The sequence below is a fragment of the Onychostoma macrolepis genome, chromosome 07 (genome assembly GCF_012432095.1).
Source record: "Onychostoma macrolepis isolate SWU-2019 chromosome 07, ASM1243209v1, whole genome shotgun sequence".
In the NCBI taxonomy this organism is placed as follows: domain Eukaryota; kingdom Metazoa; phylum Chordata; class Actinopteri; order Cypriniformes; family Cyprinidae; genus Onychostoma; species Onychostoma macrolepis.
In genome coordinates this window covers 27016587-27040729 of record NC_081161.1, presented here as the reverse complement: position 1 = coordinate 27040729, position 24143 = coordinate 27016587, and the positions used below count along the sequence as shown (strand labels likewise).

General features: G+C 37.3%; 1 protein-coding gene across 4 annotated transcripts in view; it reads right to left on the bottom strand.

Annotated features, from left to right (window-relative positions):
* fto (FTO alpha-ketoglutarate dependent dioxygenase) overlaps positions 1–21525 on the bottom strand; it is a 147194-nt gene extending 125669 nt beyond the window's left edge. For all 4 annotated transcript variants that reach the window (XR_009271963.1, XM_058781383.1, XM_058781384.1 and 1 more), the window contains exon 1: positions 21397–21525. Coding sequence is in view for 3 of the 4 variants with exons in the window: in XM_058781383.1 (XP_058637366.1) it covers positions 21397–21474 (78 nt within the window). In the remaining variant the exon portion in view is untranslated. The remainder of the gene's footprint in view (positions 1–21396) is intronic.
* Between the last annotated feature and the right edge of the window lie 2618 nt (positions 21526–24143).

The window sequence follows — 24143 nt, the reverse complement described above, 5'->3', positions numbered from 1 at the left end:
TTTTTTAAAGAATTGTTTATTATATTTAGTGACAAAATTACTGAAAATGCCTCTAAAAGAAGGGACTGTTTTGTATTACTCTAGTTTTACTTTGCTAACTTCTGCTGCTTTTACAGCAATTTTGTCCCAAAAAGTACAGCTAGGTCAGAAACTGTCACGCAGACTTTAAAACTACTAATGTGCCAACTAAGACACGGATCATCTATTAGTTTTAAACACACTACACATATTACACCTGCTTAAAACACACACCGAACACACACACTCACACATCAGAAGCTTTAATGTCACACGACACTCTCCGCATGCCTTTTCCAGTTACTCTCATTCACTCTCTCTGGTAAGGTCTTTAGCAGGTGTAAGCCTGCGACTGAAGCCCAGGTTCTCAAATCAATCATTTGAAAGTATTTAGAAATGTACACAGGAGAGTTGCTCCACTGCCTGCCTGACGCATAACACACAGCCCTGGGCTTAAGTGCTTTTCAGGGTGTGTGTGTCGACATCTATTTCACACTCGTCCTCATCTAAAAGCAGAAAAAGATGTTTCTGTGACCGATCACGTCACAAGCTGCCAGGACATAAGAAAGAGGAGAGAAGAGAGGTGAAAGGTCAGACGCACTGATGGAGTTATACTCACACAAGCAGAAAACCACACAGGCACTGGGTCAGTCTATGGCACACTAGTCACTATGTTAGCTAGCAAACATTAATATTGAGATTATGTTAATGGAAAGGACGGTTTAGAATTAATCTGCAGATTAGACTACACGTCTTTCACAGTGTTTGTACTGATCAAAGTGAAATGTTGACATATACAGTATGCTACCATTCAAAATTTAAAGTCACTACTATTTATTTATTTTTTTTTCCTTTTTGAAAGAAATTAAAACTTTTATTCAGCAAGGATACATTACATTGATCCAAAGTGACAGTAAAGACATTTGTAATGTTACAAAAGAGAGGATTACAATTCACTGGCATTGGTATATTGCAAAATCCATGATTAAAAAAAAGTGGCATAAAATCTGTAGGCATGAATGTTGCAATATACCAATGCCAGTGATTTTTCACCATTCTAGATACAATTGATCTGTTATTGAATATGCTCCTTTTAGCTATTTGAAAAGCTAAACATTAATACAAATTCATTTGAAATAATCAATTGGCTTTGGATTGTTTTTCAATTCCGTAAACACTGATTGCTTAAAAAAAAAAAAATAAATTATATTTACACCTTTAGCAGACATTTTTAATCAACAACTATTTTAAATGTATACTTTAAGAAAGAATTAGCTAAATTTGTACAATTGTAGCACCAGTTTAACCTGTGCTATAAGGTACCGTGGTAATACATGATTTTTTTTGTATTCTTTCGGTATCACATGAATGGGTAGGTAGACAAATAAGACTATGCATTGCAGAGAAAACCATTAAGAAAACCATTGCAGTATGGTTCTGAAAGAGTATTATGAATATATTTTAGAGTGGATTGACTCAGTCTGTCCAATGTTCTGGGGAGCAGTCATGTCCTTCCATCAACCCTCAATTCTGTGTGTTTCCTCTCCTCTGTTCACCTGTTCAAGCCTTATGTTTCTCTGTCACTTTCTCTTCCTCCTCCTGCTCTTCTCTTTCACTCTCTCCCTCCTTGCATTCCTCTTACAAAATCAATATCCTGCTGTAAAGTGCAGCGAGCCCCTGGGAGGAGGCTGCTGTTGTGGAGGGTGGTGGAAGTGGGGCGTCCTCCAGGGCTCTTCAACGGACACGGAGTCAAGGACAGTGTCCGGCCTAGACCTATGCCCCTCTCTCTCTTTCCTCTGCAGGAAGGATCAATAAGCGGGTGAGGCGTTAAATTTCAGCTAGCGGGAGCGTCACGCTCATTTGGCCCAGCTGAGTGATGGAGCATGCTTGCCCTGCTCTGAGCGTTTCAAGCTGAAAAGAACAGGAGCTGGGATCTTCCTACAATAAACAACTCAATAACATTTAGGCACACTGGTGTATGATGTTTTAAAAGCGTTCCTGTCAACCTGAGCTAAAGAATGTGTTTCTGTGTGAGGGACTGTGCTGCAGACTCACATCTGAAAATCCCAGCGCGACACACTGATTACTTCATTCTCAGTAGTTCAAACAATAAATCAGATCATTTTACCACTGCTGTCAGATGTTCCCTGGCACTGTGAATCAAGATGTGGGTATCGCTTCGGTTTTCTACAGCACAAACAGAGCCATGAAATATGTGTTTAAACTGATTCATAGTTTAACTCATAATCAAAATGAATGTTTTTAAGGAGAGTCTTTTAATGAATCATTCAAAACTAATCAGTCTGATGAATCCTTCACTGAATCTATCAGAGGGGTAACTGAATAAAAGAAGAAAAAGAATCAACCTTCTTGATGGGATATTTGAATATATAATAATCAACACAAACGACATGGTAACAAAAATGCATTTTTTGAATGAATGAATGAAAGTTTGGTGTCACTAAGATGTTTTTAATAGAAGTATCTTATGCTCAATAAGGCTGCATTTATTTGATCGAAACTATAGCAAAAAACAATAATATTATTGAATATTATTGCTTTTTTTTTTTTAAACTGTTTTCCATTTTAATAGATTTTAAAATGTACTTTATTCATGTGATGGCAAAACTGAATTTTCAGCAGCCATTACTCCAGTCTTCAGAGTCGGTTTGTGCCCAAGAAAAGGTTTTATTATTATCATTGTTAAAAATAGCTGTGTTGCTTAATATTTTCATGAAAACGTTTTTTAGAATTTTTTAATGAATAAAAGGTTGAAAAGTAATGCAATTAATTGATATAGAAATCTTTTGTAACATTTTGAAATTAAAATCAATTTAAATACTTTTGAAATTAATATTATGTGCCGTTGCTGAATGAAAATATTAATTTCCCAGATAAAGGCACCATTATGCACAGTTTTTGGAACTGCGAAAAACTAAAGGAGTTTTGGGATAGTGTACATGAGTTCTCTGTGATTGTCCTGGGGAAAAAATATCACAAGACTCCTTTAATATATCTTTTTGGGGTGGACTTAAATCAGATATCAGACCCTTTATTTATTAAAAGGGTAGATGTCTTGCGTATCTAAGAAATGTATTCTATTAAACTGGAAAAAGGACCACCCTCCAACATTTGAACAATTTAAAAATATCATAAACGACACACTGCATATGGAATATTTAACATACAGTTTAAAAAACAAAACCCACATCTTCTTACACTGTAAAAAGTGATAAGTTGACTTAACTTAAAAAAATTGAGGAAACCTGTTGCCTTAAAATTTTTAAGTAAATGATAATTAAAAAAATAAGTTAATTGAATTGTCAAGTTCACTTAACTTTTTTTTTTTTTTTTTAATTATTATGTACTTAATAATTTTAAGGCAACGGGTTTCCTCAATATTTTTAAGTTAAGTCAACTTTCACTTTTTACAGTGTACAGACCTGGAATATTTTTTTAACCTATTATGAAGCCTTTGACTTGTGCCTATACAACTTTGTCATTTTATTTCAGTTTTAATTTATTTGCTAACACAAATTGGATTTGATGATGTATGTTTTCACATTTGTATACTCTGATGCTATTTAACGTAGAATTTTTTTATTATTATTATTGTTTTGATTGTTATATTGTGAATTGATAAATAATTTAAAAAAAAGAAAATATTAATTTCTCTCAAAAAAAGAAATTGTAGTTTTTCACTTTTTCCCCAATAATATTTATGTAATTGAAACATTTTTGCATTATTTAGCATAATTTACAGCATTAGCTAAAAGAGAATGTCATGTGTAAGAAAAGTTTCATTGAAATATAAATTAAATCCTAATTGAATCGAATCAGGAAAATACTTAACCATACAAATTCATATTTTGCAATCTACAGCCTAGCCACTCTCTGCTCCTTCCCACAACCAGACCCGTGATGTCCCCTCACGTTTAGATGATTTCCAAACGGATTCTGGGAGGACGACTTGTCTGAACAGCATTAGTCAAATCCAAGAGACATGGCAGGAGGAAGCTGCCTTTTTTAACTCGTCGGGAAAAAATCGTGTTGCTTTATTTACTTCTCCTTCAGTCAGGGTGAACAAAGAGAATATTCTACCAGGGACTGAATAACTTAATCCTCTTTCCTCCCTCCGGCAGGAAGTCGGGCAGTGACAGACAGATTAACACAGATGATGTTTGCAAACCCACCCATTTGAAAATGTAATTGCTGGTGGCATATTGAACAGTCTGCTTAAGCACTTAAGTTCATATGAGACCAGTGAAACAGAAGTGACACTAACACGATCGTGTGTGTGTGTGTGTGTGTGTGTGTGTGTGTGTGTGTGGGAGAGAGCATGTGGGGTGTGTTTTGGGACGGCTTGCTCACCAGCGAACTGGAACACTGTTACTGTCATGTGCCCAGCGTACTGTGCCACTAAGAATTAGAGCCAATCAGAGGGGTTAACAGGGCGGAGCAGGGCGGGTCATGCTCCTGGGCTCTTTACAGCATCACAGAGGCATGAGAAGCCATCACAGAGCGGCCTCACCCTATAAAACACTACACTTTAACATCTGCTGAAAGAGGGGGAGGTAAAAAAAAAAACAGATACATTCATGATGTCCAGCTGCCACCTAGTGACAAATCCCTGGCCCTATAGTGGGAGTATCAAGGCAGGAATGGATGCAGAGGCCCACTTCTTCATTAACACTGAATCTTATATGCTACACAGATATGATTATGCTAGTTTTCATTTTTAACTATTTTTCTCAGGTGAACTAATCTCAAATGGTCAGCCAAGAGAGACTGCCTGGTATTCACATTCACTCTATACTTCCAGCATATAAACATTTCATTGGACACCACAACAAATGGGATGTGAGCTCATACTCGAGAGCATGTTTTTAATACATCATGAATTAGAATTAATAATATATTCAAAATGTGAAAATCTTTTTGAAGATTATGCTGAAAAAAAAATCTCTATTTTCTTTTTGTTATCAAAATAAATCTGATGAAACAAGACTTCTGGTGTCAGACTTCTCCAATCATTTAGTCCTCTTAAATAGATAGTTATGTCCTTAAACCTAAATTTATTTCTTCTGCTGAACGCAAAATGATATAATTTGGAAAATTCTGGGTAACCAAACAGTTGCTGGTCCCCAATGACTTTCTTTTTTTTCCATACTATTGAAGCCAGTGTTTGGCTACCGATCCTCAAAATATCCTCTTTATTTTTATTTTTGGGTAAACTAGACCTTTAAAACCTGGCCCTTTTTTACTAACAACTAAAAGCTCACATACAGGTCTGCCTTCCACCAATCAACAACAGATGGAAAGAGTCATCCTACATTTCTTTTTCTTCAATAACCTGTTGCACCCAGATGTACAAAATGCATTTCCGGTGGACAACTGTGATCAAGTAAGCAAGTTGGTGCTACTACATGTCTCACATAATGCTATCTAAACCAGTATTCAGCATTGTCTTGTGACTGAATAACTTAAATCCGACGTCAAAACCAGGGCCTTAGATAAACTTGCATTGTTTTATCTGAAAACAATGTTACAAGTCTCTACAGAGACTAGACTAAATGCCCTAAATGAGGCAGCAGAGGGATGAGGAAATGATGATGAGAGCAACAGCATCCCCTTTAGCCTTTCCCTTCAACCGTCTCCTGCGCTCCATGATGAAGATGGAAGTGAAGCTAAGAGCACCGTCACCCTCCTCTCGTTAACACACACACACAGCGAAGGGATAAATCAAGGCTGTAGAGTCGGGATGAACCATGTGTCAGCATGGGTCAGCCACACATTACACTCTCTTCAAAAACTATTCATCTTCAGTGTGTATTCAGCGGCTAGAAATAATTACTCCTACTGACCCATGTAACACCACATGACCAGTGGTCAAACCAGCTCAGGCGGAGGAGTCATCTGGGTAGAGAGGGGTGGGAGTAAATTATGGTCCTGTGGAGAGCAAAGGACTTGCCACTCAAACACACACACACACACACAAAATCAGCACGAAGACTACACTACTGTACAGTGATGGCATCAGATGGTAATACCATGCTATACTATGAAACTAAACAATTACTATATTCATATAGCTGATGGATGCTGATTTATTTATTTTTTTCCTTTTTTTTTGCATTTATCATTTTGGATATTTAATTGTGCATATTCAGTTCCAACATTTGTACATTTAGGTTATCTTTGCTATCATCTAATGTTAATTTAAATGTAATCTTTAAAAGCACTAATTACTTAAAAATGTTAATGTAAACTTCAAAATGAATATCCATTATAACATTAGATACCTAAATTCACTTGTAGATTTTAAAACATTTATCAAAGATAAAAAATAATTATTGGTTAATCAGCCAGTGCATCTCTACTTTACCATGGCATATTTATGATACCATACTCCAAGAAAACCAAGGTAGGTCCAGCACTGATACTTCGAACCACAAGGAATGACTGACTTTCTTCTGTGGAACATGAGAAATGAAGAGATATTGAAACATTTGAGAAAAATCTAAGTGCTTTTTGTCTATCCCTCCAAAAGACTAAATTGCCACCAAAGTGTTTTGTTAACACATTTTTGAAAATACAGAATGACAGATGATAGATAAATGATAGTTTTCATTATTGCGTGAACTGTCACTTTGAGGTTCACCCATCCTGACACTAGCTAAACAACAGCTTCTGCAGAAAAGATTAAAATCAGCTATGGACCCTTTTCACATTTCCAGGGTTTTCAGAAGCGGAAGTCATACTGTTGTTGGGTTTGAAAAAAAATAGTGCCAAGGTAATAAAAAAAATATAAAATATAGGTGTTATAAATTCACATTTTAAAAATAATTAAAAATTAAGATCTAGATTCATGATGTTAATAACGGTGATAATGCAGCATCATCACAGTCTGTGAAAAGGGTCCATTGAAGAGATGTCAGAACAGTGTCACAAAAGCAGGTATGGCATGACATGAAGTATTTTCTGCTTCCTCTCTGAGCTGACAGGCCAGGTTCACCTTTAATTAGCACAGGGGGAAAACTTACTGCAATACACACACACACAGCAGGCTAATCAGGTGTCACTGCACTGTTTGATCAACAGAAGAAAAGTTGTCACAACTCCTGACAGAGAGAAAAAGACAGAGGGAAAAAACAAAGCTAATGATAATGCTAGGGAAACAATGCGAGTTAGCCCATTAGCAGATAGATACTTACACACTCATTTCGACACAGTCACTATGTGCTCTTGACAAAGCAATGTTACAGTCTCCAAAACTTCTTGTCTCTCACAAATCACCATTACAAATAATTGCAATTAAATTTACACTGAACAAACTACAAACTAGCAAAATGCTTAATAACCTTCCTATTTTTCTGTCTCTATTAAAGTCACTGACTAATCACTCAAGATTAAACTTCCTTGCAGGAGAAATATTAAATTTGTGCTTTTTAAATCGTAATATATTCCTGCCATGCAAGGCAGTCATTTCTCTAGTCTTCAGCATCACATGATCCTTCAAATCATTCTAATATGCTGATTTGGTGCTGAAGAAACTATGTATTATGATCAATGTTGAAAACAGTTGTGCTGCTTAATGATTTTGTGGAAACTATGATACATTTATTTTTCAGGATTCACTGATGAATAGAAAGTTCAAAGGAACTGCTTCTCTTTGAAACAGAAGCCTTTTGTAACAAATGTTGTTCCTGACACTTTTATTCAGCAAAGAGACAAAGATGATCAACAGTATTATTTAAAAAAATTTAATTAAATTCTTACTGGCCATACTGCTGCAAAGTAAATTGTGTAAAAAGTATATCCAAACAGAATGAATATTGTGATAAAAACCACAAAATAAACAAAATGTAAAATGAAATAAAGTAAACTAATCAAAATCAGAATCAGAGTGACAAGGAAATTGTTTTCGTGACAGAAGCTTCCACAGTGCAACAGAATGACAGCGACAGGACAAAAAACACAGATAAAAAAAAAAAGAAGAATTAAAAAAACAGAACAAGTAAATAAGGAATAAAAATATACAAATTGACAATTGTATGTACAGGTATATAACAATAGACAGTTGAATATACAGGTATATTATGTGCAAACTGAAATGTAGACTAAGTATGCGTGTTAGATAAATAAGTGTATAAGTGTATAAATAGTGTGTGTTCCACAATTATTGTCAAGTGTTCATGAGATGAATTGCCTGAGGGAAGAAACTGTTCCTGGTCGTTCTGGTGCTCAGAGCTCTGTAGCGTCGACCAGACGGCAACAGTTCAAAGAGGAATTGTGCTGGATGTGAGGGGTCCAGAGTGATTTTGCCAGCCCTTTTGCTCACTCTGGATGAGTACAGTTCTTGGAGAGTGGGGAGGGTTGTACCGATGATTCGCTCAGCAGTCCAGACTACCCTCTGTCGTCTTCTGAGGTCAGATTTGGTAGCTGAGCTGAACCAGACAGTTATTGAAGTGCAGAGGACGGATTCAGTGATGGCAGTGTAGAACTGTTTCAGCAGCTCCTGTGGCAGGTTGAACTTCCTCAGCTGGGCCTTTTTAACAATGGAGTCTATGTGAATGTCCCACTTCAGGTCCTGGGAGATGGTGGTGCCCAGGAACTTGAATGACTCCACTGCAGTCACAGTGCTGTTCATGATGGTGAGTGGGGGGAGAGCAGGGGGGTTTCTCCTGAAGTCCACAATCATCTCCACTGTTTTGAGCGTGTTCAGCTCCAGGTTGTTAAGACTGCACCAGACAGCCAGCTGCTTAACCTCCTGTCTGTAAGCAGACTTGTCACCGTCCTGAATGAGGCAGATGAGTGTGGTGTTGTCCGCAAACTTCAGGAGCTTGACAGAGGGGTCTTTAGATGGGCAGTCATTGGTGTAGAGGGAGAAGAGCAGTGGGGAGAGGACGCAACCCTGGGGGGAGCCAATGCTGATCGTACGGGTGCTGGATGTGTATTTTCCCAGCCTCACTACCTGCCTGTCAGGAAGCTGGTGATCCACTGACAGACAGAGGTGGGTACGGACAGTTAATTTGGGCAGGAGGAGGTTTGGAATGATAGTGTTAAAAGCTGAGCTGAAGTCCACAAACAGGTTCCTCACATAAGTCCCTGGTCTGTCTAGATGTTGCAGAACATAATGCAGTCCCATGTTGACTGCATCATCCACAGACCTGTTTGCTCTGTAGGCAAACTGAATAGGATCCAGTAAGGGTCCAGTAATGTCCTTCAGGTGGGCCAGCACCAGTTTTTCAAAAGACTTCATGTCCACAGACATTAGAGCCACAGGCCTGTAGTCATTTAGTCCTGTAATTTTGGATTTCTTTGGGATGGGGATGATGGTGGAGCGTTTGAAGTATGAAGGGACTTCGCACAGCTCCAGTGATCTGTTGAAGATCTGTGTGAAGATGGGGCCAGCTGGTCAGCACAGGATTTCAGACAGACTGGTGTAACACAATCTGGGCCTGGTGCTTTTTTCCTTTTCTGCTTCCGGAAGACCTGGTGCACCTCGTCTTCATTGATCTGAATTGCATGTGTGGGGGAGAGGGGGGTTGCTGAAGGTGTTAATGGTTGTGTGGAGAGGTGTTCAGAGCGGGTGTGGGGTGTTTTTTCAAACCTGCAGTAGAACTCATTCAGATCGTCTGCCAGTTGTTGATTCTATTATTTTTAAATATTTTATTAATAATATTAATATTTAATAATAATTAATTAATTTAATATAAATAATAATATTTAATAATAATAGATTTTTAAAAATAATGATTTACTATTCTAAACAACTATAATTAAGAAAGATTAGGAATAAGATTATATGCTCCAGTATGTAGCAATACGTTTACTGATTGAAACACATACAAATACAGCAGATCGCTCGCTGTCCCATCACAGACCCACATCTAAATATACACACGGGCTCAATGCTCCTCTGTTTACCTCTCATTTACTGTCTTCCTGAATATATTAGCTACCTGAACCTCTGAAACACATGCTGGAGTGACAGCTGCGACACTTCCTCCCCGCCGCCATGGCAACCCAGATTATCACGACTGAGCGGGAGGGACGAAAGGATGATACATAAATTAATTAAAGTTAAAAAAAACACACACAAGTAGAGAATTAAAGTTGGTACATCTGTCAGCGACTCAGCTCTGCTCGCTAATACTTGTGTTGGAACATTTATACCCTTGAAGTAAATGATCCGCTGTGTAATTGGCAGCGGAGGAGAGGAGAGAGGGATGATGGTGGATCCTGGAAGAGCTGATAAGAAAGCTCTCTTTCTTCAGAAGCAGGAAAAGAGAAAAAATACGTTTTAAAAAACCTCATGTTTAATCCCCATTGTCATCATGGAGCAGGGGACGCCATTACAAACAGAGATAGCCCAACCAAAGCGGTCTGTGGGTGAGGAACAGAAGACAGTGTGTGGCACATGAGAGAGAGAGTGTGTGTGTGTGTGTGTGTGTGTGAGAGAGGAAACAGGTTCCTGGATTAGTCCAATCCATACGTGCCATCAGTCAAGGGCGAGGAAGCCTGTCAGAGTGTCAACCGCACAAAAACACACACAGCGAATAGAGAAAATGTCAGACGAACTATGTGTGACAATGCGATTAAGCACAAATGTGTTCAGACATGTATATACCGCTCAAACACATATACACACACAGTGGGAAAGTATCAGAGAAGGATTATGTTCATAATCACTATGTGTGTCATACTGATCTGGCTGTTTATAAGCAAAGATTACTATACGTAAGTGTGTGACAAAAGCATGCAGTGTTTGCATATGTTTCTCCTTTTTCTGGAAATGTAGAAAAACCTCTTGAAAGTCTCAATTACAACATAAAAAAAAATGTCTGTAGAGGTAGAGTGTATAGTAGGGTATAAAAATTAATATTAGCCTACATGAGAGATGTTGTAGATGTAGATCCTCACAAACAGTTACAAAAACAGGTTACTTTTTGGAAGTAAGGAGTAAAATAAGGTGTTATGTTTTATATTTAAAGCATAACACAACAACTGGATTACATGTTTTAATAAGTAACCTGTAATTTGACTTTTGACTGGATTTGTTTACTCGTAAAAATACGTAAAAAAGTTAAAACACCATAACATTGACCTGTGTACTGCAAGTCAACAGCTTTGAATGAAAAATATATTTGTTTGTGTGTGTGTGTGTGTGTGTGTGTGTGTGTGTGTGTGTGTGTGTGTGTATGCCATAGATTTTTTTATTTTTTTTTTTAAGCAGCATATATTTTCAGTGCTATGAAAAATGCAGTGTGCCCCATAAAAACTGTAGGGGTTTATTCTTTGTTTAGCATTAGGCTATTTGTTAAAACTTAAATCAGTATATATAATAATATAAAACAGCAGTTCTGATGGGTTGCATCAAAGTATCAAAATATATTTTTAAACTATGTAATATCTATTAAACAAAAAAAAAAAAAAAACAGGGATACATTTTTTAGTAAATAATTTATTTTGGATCCAAAAGCACAGCAACAACATCTAGAAAATATAAATATGTTAATTACATAGAGAGGCTTGTCAAGCTCAAGAGTTAAAGTACAGTCAACAGTAAAAATTTCTGAAAGAAAACAATATGACTTGAAGTGTTAATACATGTTTAAAACTTTTTGAAAGTTTGACTTTTGGAGTTTCACTTTCACTAGATAATGCTCTCAGGTCAGGGTTTCCCACTAATACTTAGTTAGTGAATCAAATCTGTCTTAAGAAATAAGCTCAACAACAAATTTAGCACAAACAAACCAGCACACTCCATCACCAAACACATAAACCACAAAATCTCCCTCAAACAAAAAGATGATGGGACAGACATTTCCATCCAGCCAGTCTCGCTAGAAGAACAGCACACTGACGTCTGCTCATCACCACAACAACTGAACTTGAACCACCAACCTTGGCTGATCTCATCTAAATAAACAACAGGAGAGACGAGAGGTCTGGCCCCATCACAAACACAAAAGAGGAAGAAGAAGAGCATATGATAGACAGCAAGACAGAGCAGTTTTCTTTATGCAGCCCTGATCATGTGCTTGACAGTAGTTCAGGGTGAACTTACAGCTGGATGACCAGGGGCACAGAGACTGAGAGAGCGAGAAAGACAGCCAGAAACAGAGAGAGAGCGAGTTTTGACAGTAAAATTACCACAAGCATACCAATGAGCGTTCAATAGGCCACCGCTCACAACCAAACCTGTTTGTGTGTGTGCTGGTAAAGGCAGAAGAGACAGTAATGAGAGGCCAGTGTCATGCATCGGTGACCATTCGAGCGCTCAAACTCGCTCTCTCTTTCACTCCTCCGGCACCTCACCTTGAAACAACAGCATCACAAACTAGACATTTGACAAGGTGTCATTTAACCTGTTGGCATGGTGATGCCACTCTTGAAAAATGCCGACAAAAGTTGTGACGAAGTCAAGGAAACAATGGCCATGTATACACTGCAGCTGAATATGGATGTCGCTGAATGCTTAATGCTGTTCCGTTGAAAAAATTATTCTGTTAGTTACAGGAATGGCAACAACATTCTAAATGAACTGAAATTATTCATTTTTATTATTTCTCAAGATATTTTCTTTTATGTTCCATAGAAGTCAGTCAGTCATACAGGTTTGGAATGACATGAGCGTAAGTAAATGATGACAGGATTAAAATTTTGGGGTGAATAAAGACATGAATTCTTTTCATGCTAAATGAACAATAAAAACTCTAAAAAAGCTTAAAGGCACAACAGTGGGGGGGAAATCATATTACTTAAATCATTAAAGAGATAGTTCACCCTAAAATGAAATTTCTGTCATTAATTAGTCACACTCATGTTGTTCCAAACCTGTAAGACCTTCGTTCATCTTCGAAACACAAATTAAGATATTTTTGATGAAATCCGAGAGCTCTCTGACCCTGCATAAACAGCAATGCCCAGAAAAGTAGTAAGGACATTGTTAAAATAATCAGTGGTTCAACCGTGATGTTATGAAGCTACTTTTTGTGCGAAAAAAAAAAAAAAAAAACTTAATTCAACAATTTCTTCTGTGCCAGACACACGTGTCGCAGTACTCTCCTGAAAACATGGTGAAGACTGACACGGAAGAGAAGAAATTGTTGAATAAAGCCATTTATTTACCACTCCACAGCGGTTGCACCAGTACCAGTCTGAAATAGTCCGAACATAAAAACCTAGTATAGGTGTACCGTAGTGATTCAGGATAAGTCAAAAACACGGTTTGGAAAATGGATACATGATGTACTCGCTTATTATATTAATTTTGTAAATTTTGAACACAAAAAAAAGTTATGGACTGCAGCTTTAAACTATACATACACATTTCAGCTGATATGAGAACACTAACAAAACTTCAAAATACACTCATTATTATCATGAAACCCTACTTACACGGCCTGCTTGTGTTACATAAGCAACAGCAGGTAAATCCATCAAATTCATCTGAGAAGCCTCAAAAGCCTCCTGTTTCTCTCTCTAAATCCATTGCCTGTGTGCGCCCAGCAGTAGGTTGGCAGGGCAGGATCTACATTTTCCTGTCTGGCACTTGCAGACTTAAGCACAGCCTTCCAACTGGCACAACCATGGGGCAGTGCCTCGTCACCCATCAGGCATCCACACACACACCAGGTGCTCAGGCCCACTTTCACTCCCCTCATTTATAGAACATAACTTATGATGTACAAATTAAGAGTTAGTGTTTACAGGCTCTAGTGAAAGTGGCCTCCTGTAGTTCCAGTGAAAGAGGGACTTTGGACTGGCAATAGGAAGCAGATGTTGGGCAAAGGGCTGCCATTAGCTAGTTTCCCTTTACAAGAAAAGGTGAGCTATTACACAAGAAAATAAATTCACAAATAAACAGCAAAGAAGGGGCCTGCTGTTCAGCGGAGCATCCAGATGGAAAATTATGGAGTGATTTTTACATTACATAAAAAAACAATGCAATTTTAAAAGCATAAATATAATATTCTGACGATACGCAGATTTATACACACATTCAAAACCTGACGAGTGCCCTTACACTGCTTTTCTTTCTGACTGCATTACTGTGCTAAAAACATGGTTCAGTAATAATTTCCTGTCTGAACAGTGGCAAAACCGAAGTTATGCTCATTGGTTCCCATCATCAGATTTCTAAAGCTGGTTCTCTGTGTTTGACTTTTGACGGCTCTGTTTTGGAAATCCAGAATAGAGTGAGGAACCTTGGAGTTATTTTTGATGCTAATCCATCATTTGATTCTTTTGTTCAGAGTACTGTTAAAACATATTTTTTCCATCTCGGAAGCATCTCACGATTGTGTCCAATGTTAAATTTTAATGAAGCATAAACACTAATAAATTCCATTGTCATCTCTCGGATAGATTATTGTAACACCCTTTTAGCCAGAGTTTCTAAATCCACACTAAAGAAGCTGCAATATATAAATTCAAGCATCAGGATCTTAACTGGGTCCAGGATATGCAATCTATTACTCTAGTTTTAGAATCCTTGCACTGGCTCCCAATCAGGTTCAGAGTAGATTTTAAAATGATGATGCTCACATTTAAAGCATTGCATTGCCCAGCACCACATTATTTAACAGAACTGTTATATCCTTACACTCCTAATCGCAGAATGCGCTCCTCACAATCAAACTTGCTCACTGCTCCTCAAAAACGCTTGAGATCTATGGGGGACAGGGCTTTCTTTCTCTTCCAGTGCTCCAGCCCTTTGGAATTCTCTGCCTCTTGAACTGAGGGAAGTTCTGACCTATGACATTTTTACAGTTCAACTTAAGACATTTTTTTTAACTTGTATTTGCTTGATGATGTTTCATTTTATCATCTTTACTTTTATTATTGTAGTGTTTATATTGTGCATACTGCTTTGAGAAACTACTTTTAAAGGCGCTTTATAAAATTAAAAAAAAAATTGTATTATTATTAATGTAATATAAAGACATATTGCAGAGATAATATAAAAATGCAATAAGATAATAACAAAAATATACTAATAAATACATTATGTTATAAAATATGAAAAAAAGACCAGAATTAGAAGACAAAAGCTTAAAGCCTTGAACGGAAGCCCCTTAAAACTAAACCGTTGATGTCTAGGTTACAAGGTCAATCTTATGTTTATTCAAAGCGATCCTATTGTTATTGATCACATTGATTATTGATTATACATCACCACTGATCAGCCAATAGCTACCAGATCAACCTCCCCTGAGTTTCATAAGTTTCTCTCTCTCACACACACACACACACACACAGGTCACTTTACATCAGTAAGCCACACTGCTGACTGAGGCACATTTAGGCCTACTTAACTTCATGCATCTTGGTTGACTAGACTGTTATCCAGTTGGGTACACAATTGGTCACATAAATATGTAAAATGGATATTAATTCAACTCTCCTGCACTACATGCAAATATAACAGCTTACTTAAAATCGTTCTGCATTTGGTTTGACTCACACAACTAAAAACAGGTGGCTTCTTTCTTGGATTGATTTCTGTCTTAAACATATATTGGATGGGACTGACGCTTTATGTTTTGTGATCAGATAGATATCAGTTTGTATGACCAAGTATACAGTAAATACCCCCTTTCATGACATCTGAAACACAAGCGGATCTCAACACAAAATTAAATGTTAGAATGAAGGTAAAAACTTTAGTGTCATAATAACAAATCCCATTCAGTGACCCCCCTTATAAAACCAATTATAATCTCAGACTGACTATAAAAAGAACATAAAAGCTGATAAAGCAGCTCTTTTCTTAGACGTCCTGTGGTCTCAGAAGAAATTAATATACTGAAAATCAACTTTAGGACTGAGCGTCTTTATAAAAATCACATTCTTTATTAAATACACAAAACCATAAACAGGGTCAGAAATCTAACGGGACCGTAATGTGCACAATATGGGCCTATAATACACACTCACATGAATATCTGATAAACAAAGAATGAACAGCAGCCTATAACATAATTCTTTCATGATCAATATCCTATGCAAATGAGTTGTAAAGGAAATGAAGGAAATAACCATAAAAGGCATTTAAGGGATCTGGGTGGGTATGTGTGTGTGTGCGCCGGACCTCTTGATGATATAAAGGTGAAAAGCTTCACAACAAACAAATCAACCTTAATCCACACATTGGATCAATGCGGCTGCTATAGGCCTCAGGGTCGCCTTATATTACTCCTCAAACTTCATATTCACTCATTGATTTGCTTTTCAGAATAGTATATCACTGAGCTCCAATGGGAGAACGGACAGAGACAGGGGCCAGGGTCAAGCACAGCTCGCATACACGTTAGCGTAATATTGATGTCCCAGCAGAAAGAAATGACTAAATATCCAGATCAATATCTAGTTTCCCTGCAACAGCCGAGCAACGAGGTGGGGAAATATAAATATACATCTTTATGACCACAGAAGCCATCATAATGAGAGAGCTGAATGAATGTTTCCCTTAAGGTGAAGTGTTTGATTAGCGGAGGGCAGAGGTTAGTGCCGATATGCTGATACAGGAAAACGAGACTGATGGCTCAGGCCAGGCAGGGGCTGTGGAGATGACAGCAGAGCAGCACCGAGCTGAAGTAAGGCCTGTTCGTACATGTTAATCGAGCTTTAAGTCATTTGTGATGAAGCGGATTTCATCATCAGGTGCTAAGGGCTTACGGAAGAACTGGGGAATTCATGAAACATCTTCTGAAAGAACGTTTGATCATTTAAAGATTACATAAGCAAGCATTTTTATCTTAGATGCGAGCTTTAGAAGTTAAGTTACTGAAATTTGATCTAAAAATGACCCTTGGTTCATTTCAGGTGACTTGCACAAGTTTGAGGTAGTAATTTTTTTATGTATTTTTTTTTTTTTAATGAAGAATTTTATTGAGCAAGGCCACATGAAATGTATTATAAATGAAAGCGAATACATTTATAAGGTTACAAAAGATTTATATATTTTTTTAAAAATGAATGTTGTTCTTTTGAAAAATGTCATGGTTTCCACCAAAAATATTAAGTAGCACAAAAATTGATAATAATAGGAAATGTTTCTTGAGCACCAAATCAGCATATTAGAATAATGCAGCGTTGTCACAGGAGTAATTTACTATTTTTAAAAAAAAATGTAATTAAATTGACTAAAATAGAAAAGAGTCATGTAAAATTGTAATAATATTTCTCATTTATAATTTTTTATCGCTTTTTTTCTTCAAATAAATGCAAATTTCTTACTGACCCAAAACTTTTAAACGGTAGTATATATAAACCATCAAAACAAACTCAAAAGAAAAAATAAAAGTTGGGTTTTTCTTTATGAGAGAACTAAAAATGGAACAAAAAGGGAGAAAAATGAGTGGGAACGGCACATTATTATTTTTATCGAATCATGATAAAAACATTTGTATTGTGCAACACTAAATATAATTTTAAAAGCCTGTTAAACAATTATTTACTCATTTAAAAATAACTATCATAAAAATAATAGTAAATGTATAAATAATCAAATAAAAAAATTGATTCCTTTAATGAAATACTTTAAAAAGAAAAATGTTGAAAAAATTTAAAAGACTGCCAAAGAGTTGCCAGGTCAGTCATTTTTAAATTAAAAGCTATTTCCCTTGGAGTCCAGTAAAATATTTGATCAAGGATCTGGCAAGCCAGGTGTTTTTACTTGCCATTTAGCAGATGGCTTCACCAATGGATATGGATCAGCCTAGACTTATTTACAGCTCCAAACCATTAGAAAAGACAGCAGCACACTCACGGTTCAACTCAAACACAGACTAACTACCATAAAAAGGCAGAAGAGCAGATAATGGCTTACCTCTTAATTAAACAAACACCTCTGCCTGTACTTAATCACTCAGGCCACTCACTCTCCCTCTGTGCATCATAAAACAAAAGAGGCCTGGCTAAGGGGACATTCAATGACCCCGTCCACACCACCATCCAACCTCCACCCTTAAATCACAGGCTCTGTGGGGTCTTTTGCAGGGCCTGTGGCAAGGGAACAGGGTGGGCTGTGGGTGGCAGCAGTGGAAAGACTGACACGGTGTTGCGGCAGTAAGTAATGCGCGTGTGGATTAGCGGTATGATGGCCTGATCAATACCGGCGGTTCCAGCCATTAGGAATGCAGCAGAAAACGACCCCCTATGGCAATAAAGCACGGTGTCCGCCTGCTACTTCATTTGCTGCCTCCATTAGTGTAATGGTATCATTATCAACTGTGGCAGTATTTTTTCTAACACTCCCACCCTCCCTCGTTCCCTCGGCTGTTTTTCCGTCTTTTCAGATTTCAGGAATCAGAAGTCACGAGCTGCACTGCACTGCCTCCTTATTTTGTTTTATTTTTTCTTTCTTTTTACATCACCGGATATAAATCTGCCCCTAGCACAGCTTGAACATGGGTCTAATTATGTATTCCTGAGTGTGTTTTATGTGGCTGTCCGACACTGTTTCTCTATTATGGACTCATTAATAGGACGTAGGCATACGGTGACGAACGGAGAGGGGGAAAACGTCAAGGGGGGGGCAGAAAAGCTGCTGATTACGCCGAAAGTGACACCACCTCCCGCTAAAACACCGGCTTCGACATGACAGCGGCTCGGCATTAGGACCTATAAATCGTTACTTTAACACTAATTTACAGAGGAACATTTTGTGAGAGAAATTGATTAATCAAGACTGGCTGTGTGGCCTCATAATCAGGCCTAAACTGAAGCTAGCTGTTAATTTAACAGAATTGCCAAGGGGAACACAAACCATTTTAATGAGTGTTCACGAATGAAATAGCCTAAACAGCTTTCTCCAGCAAACACACGAGCTGAGAAAGCCAATGAGCCGAGAACTCTCTGAATGATGGGCCGGGAGGAGCGTAAGCCTCTGAACATCTGGCAACCCTCTGTGCTCCTCACATACTCTGCCACTCCGAAATAATGCATTTAGTTATTTTTATTTATTTAGCTTTAAACTTTGTTTATTTATTGACTAATTATTTTTTTCCCAATCAAAAGCACTATTCTTCACAGTACAAGCAGAACATAATGTCGCACAGTCATCAAGAAAGGTGTCAAAAGCAGCAGCGGAGGCCAACAGAGCTGTGAGCGTGAAGAAATAAAACATGCTCAACAGATGGACGAAAAACAATAAAGTGCTTTCCTAATTCATAACTGTGAGGAAAGAAAAATAACAGGGCCCCCATTCTCCTGCAAATGTAATAAAATGGTCAAAATGGCATTTATAATTGAATAATACTTCAGTGGGATCTGTGTGGTCACCCTGGCAACGTTAAAACCGCCAACACTGATTGTCCAATGTCCCTTTGTCAACTACTAAAACAGTATTTTTAGTTTGAAGGCCATGTAAGGTCACTTCTAAAAGGATGAAGTCAATTTTTAATAGGTTATTAGCCAATCGTCTCCCTCTTTTAGGGCATGATAATGGAAGTGCTCTTTTTATCATACATATGTGCCACATATGGTTAGGAAATGCCTGGCAAAGCTGAACTAAGGATAAAAACAATTCCTTTTTGAGATGGATAGTTCACAGGCCTTCTTCTGACATCCATCCACATCCTAGTTATTGGGCACAAATGCACACATGTTTATGGCTGAGACAACAATGTACTCCCTTTTATTTATTATTATGATTAAATGGACCCACGTTTTATATTAAGGAACCGCAGGAACACACACCAGACCCTCAGTCTAGCTGCTCTGTGGTTTTCTTTCCATATCCATTTATTTTTGTGAAGAAAGAGATAAGACAAAATGAGATGGGGCAGGGTAGCAGACCTGTCTGTCTGCTGTACAGACCCAAAACCAGCTGGATCAAGTTCTCAGGGACTCATCTGGTTCCTGTGGCAGCTGCAATAAAGTGGAGGAACCACATACTACATAGATTCCCTGCTGTCAGACAAGATCCAAACGCATGCCATCAGAGAGAGAGAGAGAACTAAAAATGGAACAAAAAGGGAGAAAAATGAGTGGGAAATTAAATGAAACATGTTAAAGAAAGAGAAAATTGAAGAAGCTGCTGACAGACCTTCCAACAACTTCGTTGACTATACTACAGACAAATTAAACATACAGTCATTTGAAATGCAAACAAAACGGCACATTATTATATGTATTTTGATTATAAAACTAAACCACAGACAACGTGAAAGTGGCATGTCAGCGTGTCAAGTAGAATTATAAATAAATTTGACATTTTCAAATATGCCGGCATATTAAATATTACTTCCATCTAATAAAAACAACGATTAGAGATCAGTGCCAAAAGAATAAAAGCTTATACTTGCAATACCTCATTTGAGCCATATCCAAAAATAAAATAAAATAAAATAAAAAGGATTACATTTTTCAGAGATTACTAGTTTTTATTTGAGCTCAGCACCAGAAAATAACTTCATACTGAAACAAATTTTTGTGGCACTGACATTTTTTTCCCCCATCCAAAAAAACCCCACTTGTTTTCAAATACTTGAAACCCCTGAGAAACTTGACACACCCAGAATGGAATATAATAAAATATCCAAGGATATAGATTGGAAGAATAATTTTCTTACCACTGCGCTAGCAACACCTAGGTCATAGGTTTGATTCCCAGGGAGTGCATGAACTCATAAAATATACCTTGAATGCAATGCAAAAAGCTGTACAATAATAGTATTACTGTGTAATAATCGGGGTTTAGGTTGTGATTAAGACCAATACATCACTGCATCTACTTTCAGGACCAAAAAGCTTCACACAGCAATGCTTCAAGAAATGCCACACTGACAAAGCAACAGGTTCAGATAAATACAGCTGTACCACAACAGTTATTTCTATTACACTGTCGCTGCTAAATTAAAAACACAACATGTCCATTTCCTGACCAGCTCATGGATGAATCTTTTGTTTAGTCAGAAAACAGATGAAAACAGGACCCGTGCGCTTTATAAGTAAACTAAATGCGGTACACTTGGTTTAGCAGAGACACCTGCAGAGTGACAGACACCTGGACACGCGTCCTGACTTCATTCATTATCACCACGACTGAACTCGCTGTAATGCCGCCACACAAGCCATTCCAGCAAAGTCAGTGTGTGGCAGTCTTGAGAAAACACTCCCCCCGCGCTGTGCCTCAACACACACTCGTGTGCCGGATGACTGTGTGCGCACAGAGACAGAACTCATCGGATAAAAGAATGGAAACATTACAGGAGCAATCAGCAGCATCACATGCGCACTTCAAATGAACACACAGCACCAACCAGCGCATGCAATACCGCCATGGACACACTGAACGGTGTCTTACAATCTCCACAACTATATGTGGTGCTTGGCGAACTGAGAGTAAACTACAAGCGATACCTTTCTCCTCTTTTCCCTCTCACTGTCATCCGATCTTTTCATGTTCCTGAAGTACTGTTTACGCTGCCTCGGTTTCATAGCGCGCAGAGCTGGGCTATGTAGTCTTTAGACTGTGCCGTTAGCCTGTAAACTTTTCTTGAGCGGATTTAAATATAATCTTAGCAATGTTTATTATATTATATGCAACATGTATGACAATGAACCTGGTGTCTTTATTTTACGTTGCTGTTTTGTTTTTCAGTCGCTACCAGCACTCCGGTCAGGACTACATTTCCCAGAATTCTCGCGCCAGGAAAACCACGCTTGTAATTTGAGTCAAACCGGAAGTTGATAGAGGCTCAACTGGGCTGAGAGAGGTTCCTAATGGATTTCATGCTCATACGGTGCTAGACGTGCTGTTAGAAGAATTATTGTTTTACTAAATGTGTAGCGTACATATTTTAATAATGTATAACTACTTTATAAAGTGAATTAGCCTACTCTACCCTACAGTTTAGAATAGAGTTCTAGGTCTCTAAAGTTATTCTGTTGTCTTCAGGATCATTTTATGTCTTTTCAAAATTTTCAGATAGAATACAATTATTACGGTTATTAGGACCAGGCTTTCTGACATTTTCAAGAATATATAAGTAAATACAATAAAACAGAAAACAATATATAAGATATATATAGGCAATATCCTCTCTCTCTCTCTCTCTCTATATATATATATATATATGTGTGTGTGTGTGTGTGTGTGTGTGTGTGTGTGTGTGACCCTGGACCACAAAACCCGTCTTAAGTGTCAATTTTTCAAAATTGAGATTTATACATCATCTGAAAGCTGAATAAATGTTATGATAGGACAATATTTGGCCGCGATACAACTATTTGAAAATCTGGAATCCGAGGCTGCAAAAACCCTAAATATTTAGAAAATCGCCTTTAAAATTGTCCAAATTAATTCTTAGCTATGCATATTACTAATCAAAAATAACGTTTTAATATATTTACAGTAGTAAATTTACAAAATATCTTCATGGGATATGATCTTTACTTAATATACAAATGATTTTTGGCATAAAAGAAAAATCTATCATTTTGACCCATACAGTGTATTTTTGGCTATTGCTACAAATATACCCCAGCGACTTTAGACTGCTTTTGTGGTCCAGGGTCACATATATATAGTTGTGCTCAAAATTATTCATACACTTGGTAAATATGATGAAAGAAGGCTGTGAAAATAACTCCGCATTTTTTATCCATTTGATCTTTCATTCAAAAATGTTTACAAATCTAACCTTTAATTTAAGCAAAAAAAGAAAAAAGTGGGGGAACATCACATTATGAATTGAATATTTTTCTCACAATGGCCACAATTATTGGTACCCCTAAAAAAGTATTATGATTGAAATATCTCTGAAGTATATTCCCATTCATATTTGCATTTTTTTTATCACATCAGGGTGACTAGGACCATGAAATTATCCAGCCATGACATCCTGTTAACAGGAATATAAATATGAGGGGAAACAAAGGCAAAATTCCCATAATCACTGATCACAATGAGTAAAATCAAAGAATGTATTTCTGATGTGCAGCAAAAGATTGTTAAGTTTCACAAATTAGAAAGTGGCTGTAAGAAAAGAGTTAAAACATTAAAAATTCCCATTTCCACCATCAGGGCAATAATTAAAAAATTCCAATCAACAGAAAATCTTACAAATCTGCCTGGAAGAGGACGTGTGTCTATATTGTCCTAATGCGCGGTGAGAAGGAGAGTTTGAGTGGCCAAAGACAGCACCTACATCAACACATGTTGTTTGGAAGGGTTTCAAGAAGAATTCTCCTCGCTCATCCAAAAACAAACTCCAGCATATTCATTTGCTAGACACGACTGGAACTTCAAATGGGACTGGATTCTATGGTCAGAAGAAACTAAAAAATTTGCTTTTTAACAGCAAACACTCAATATGGGTTTGGTGAACACAGGAATAAAAAAGTATCCCATGTGTACAATGAAATATACTGAAAAATATTTTTCTGCCAGAGATCCTGGATATCTTGTTGGCATCATGGCATCAAGGATTCTATCAACTACCAACAGATAAAAAATTTAAAACTGACTGTCCATGCTAGAAATCTTACAATGGGCTGTGGTTGGATCCTCCAACAGGACAATGATCCACAAACAAACATCAAAATCAAAACAAAAATGGGCCACTGAGAACAAAACCAAGCTTCTGCTGGCCATTCCAGTCCTCTGACCTGAACCCTATAGAAAATGAGTGGGTGAACTGAAGAGAAGAAGCATCATCATGGAGCTGGGAATCTAAAGGGTCTGGAGTGATTCTGGATGAAGGAATGGTCTCTGATCTCTTGTCCAGAGTTATAGGTGAAGACTCAGAGCTGATATCTTGGAAAAAGGAGGTTGCAAAAAGTATTGAATAAAAGGGTATGCTTAATTGTGGCCAATGTGTATTAGGGGAAAAACATTTATTTCATAATGGGATTTTTCTGCCATTTTAATTAATTTTATTCTCCAATGAAAGGCTACATTTTTTAAATAAAAGATCAAAAGGATTAATGATACAGATTTATTTTCACAGCCTTCTTTGATCATATTTACCAAGGGTATGAATAATTCTGAGCACAACTGTATATATATATATTTCTTTTTTTTATTATTATATATAACAATATCTGTACATTTGACTGTACTTGAACTAAACATGAACTTTTGAATAGACATTTAAATTTCATGA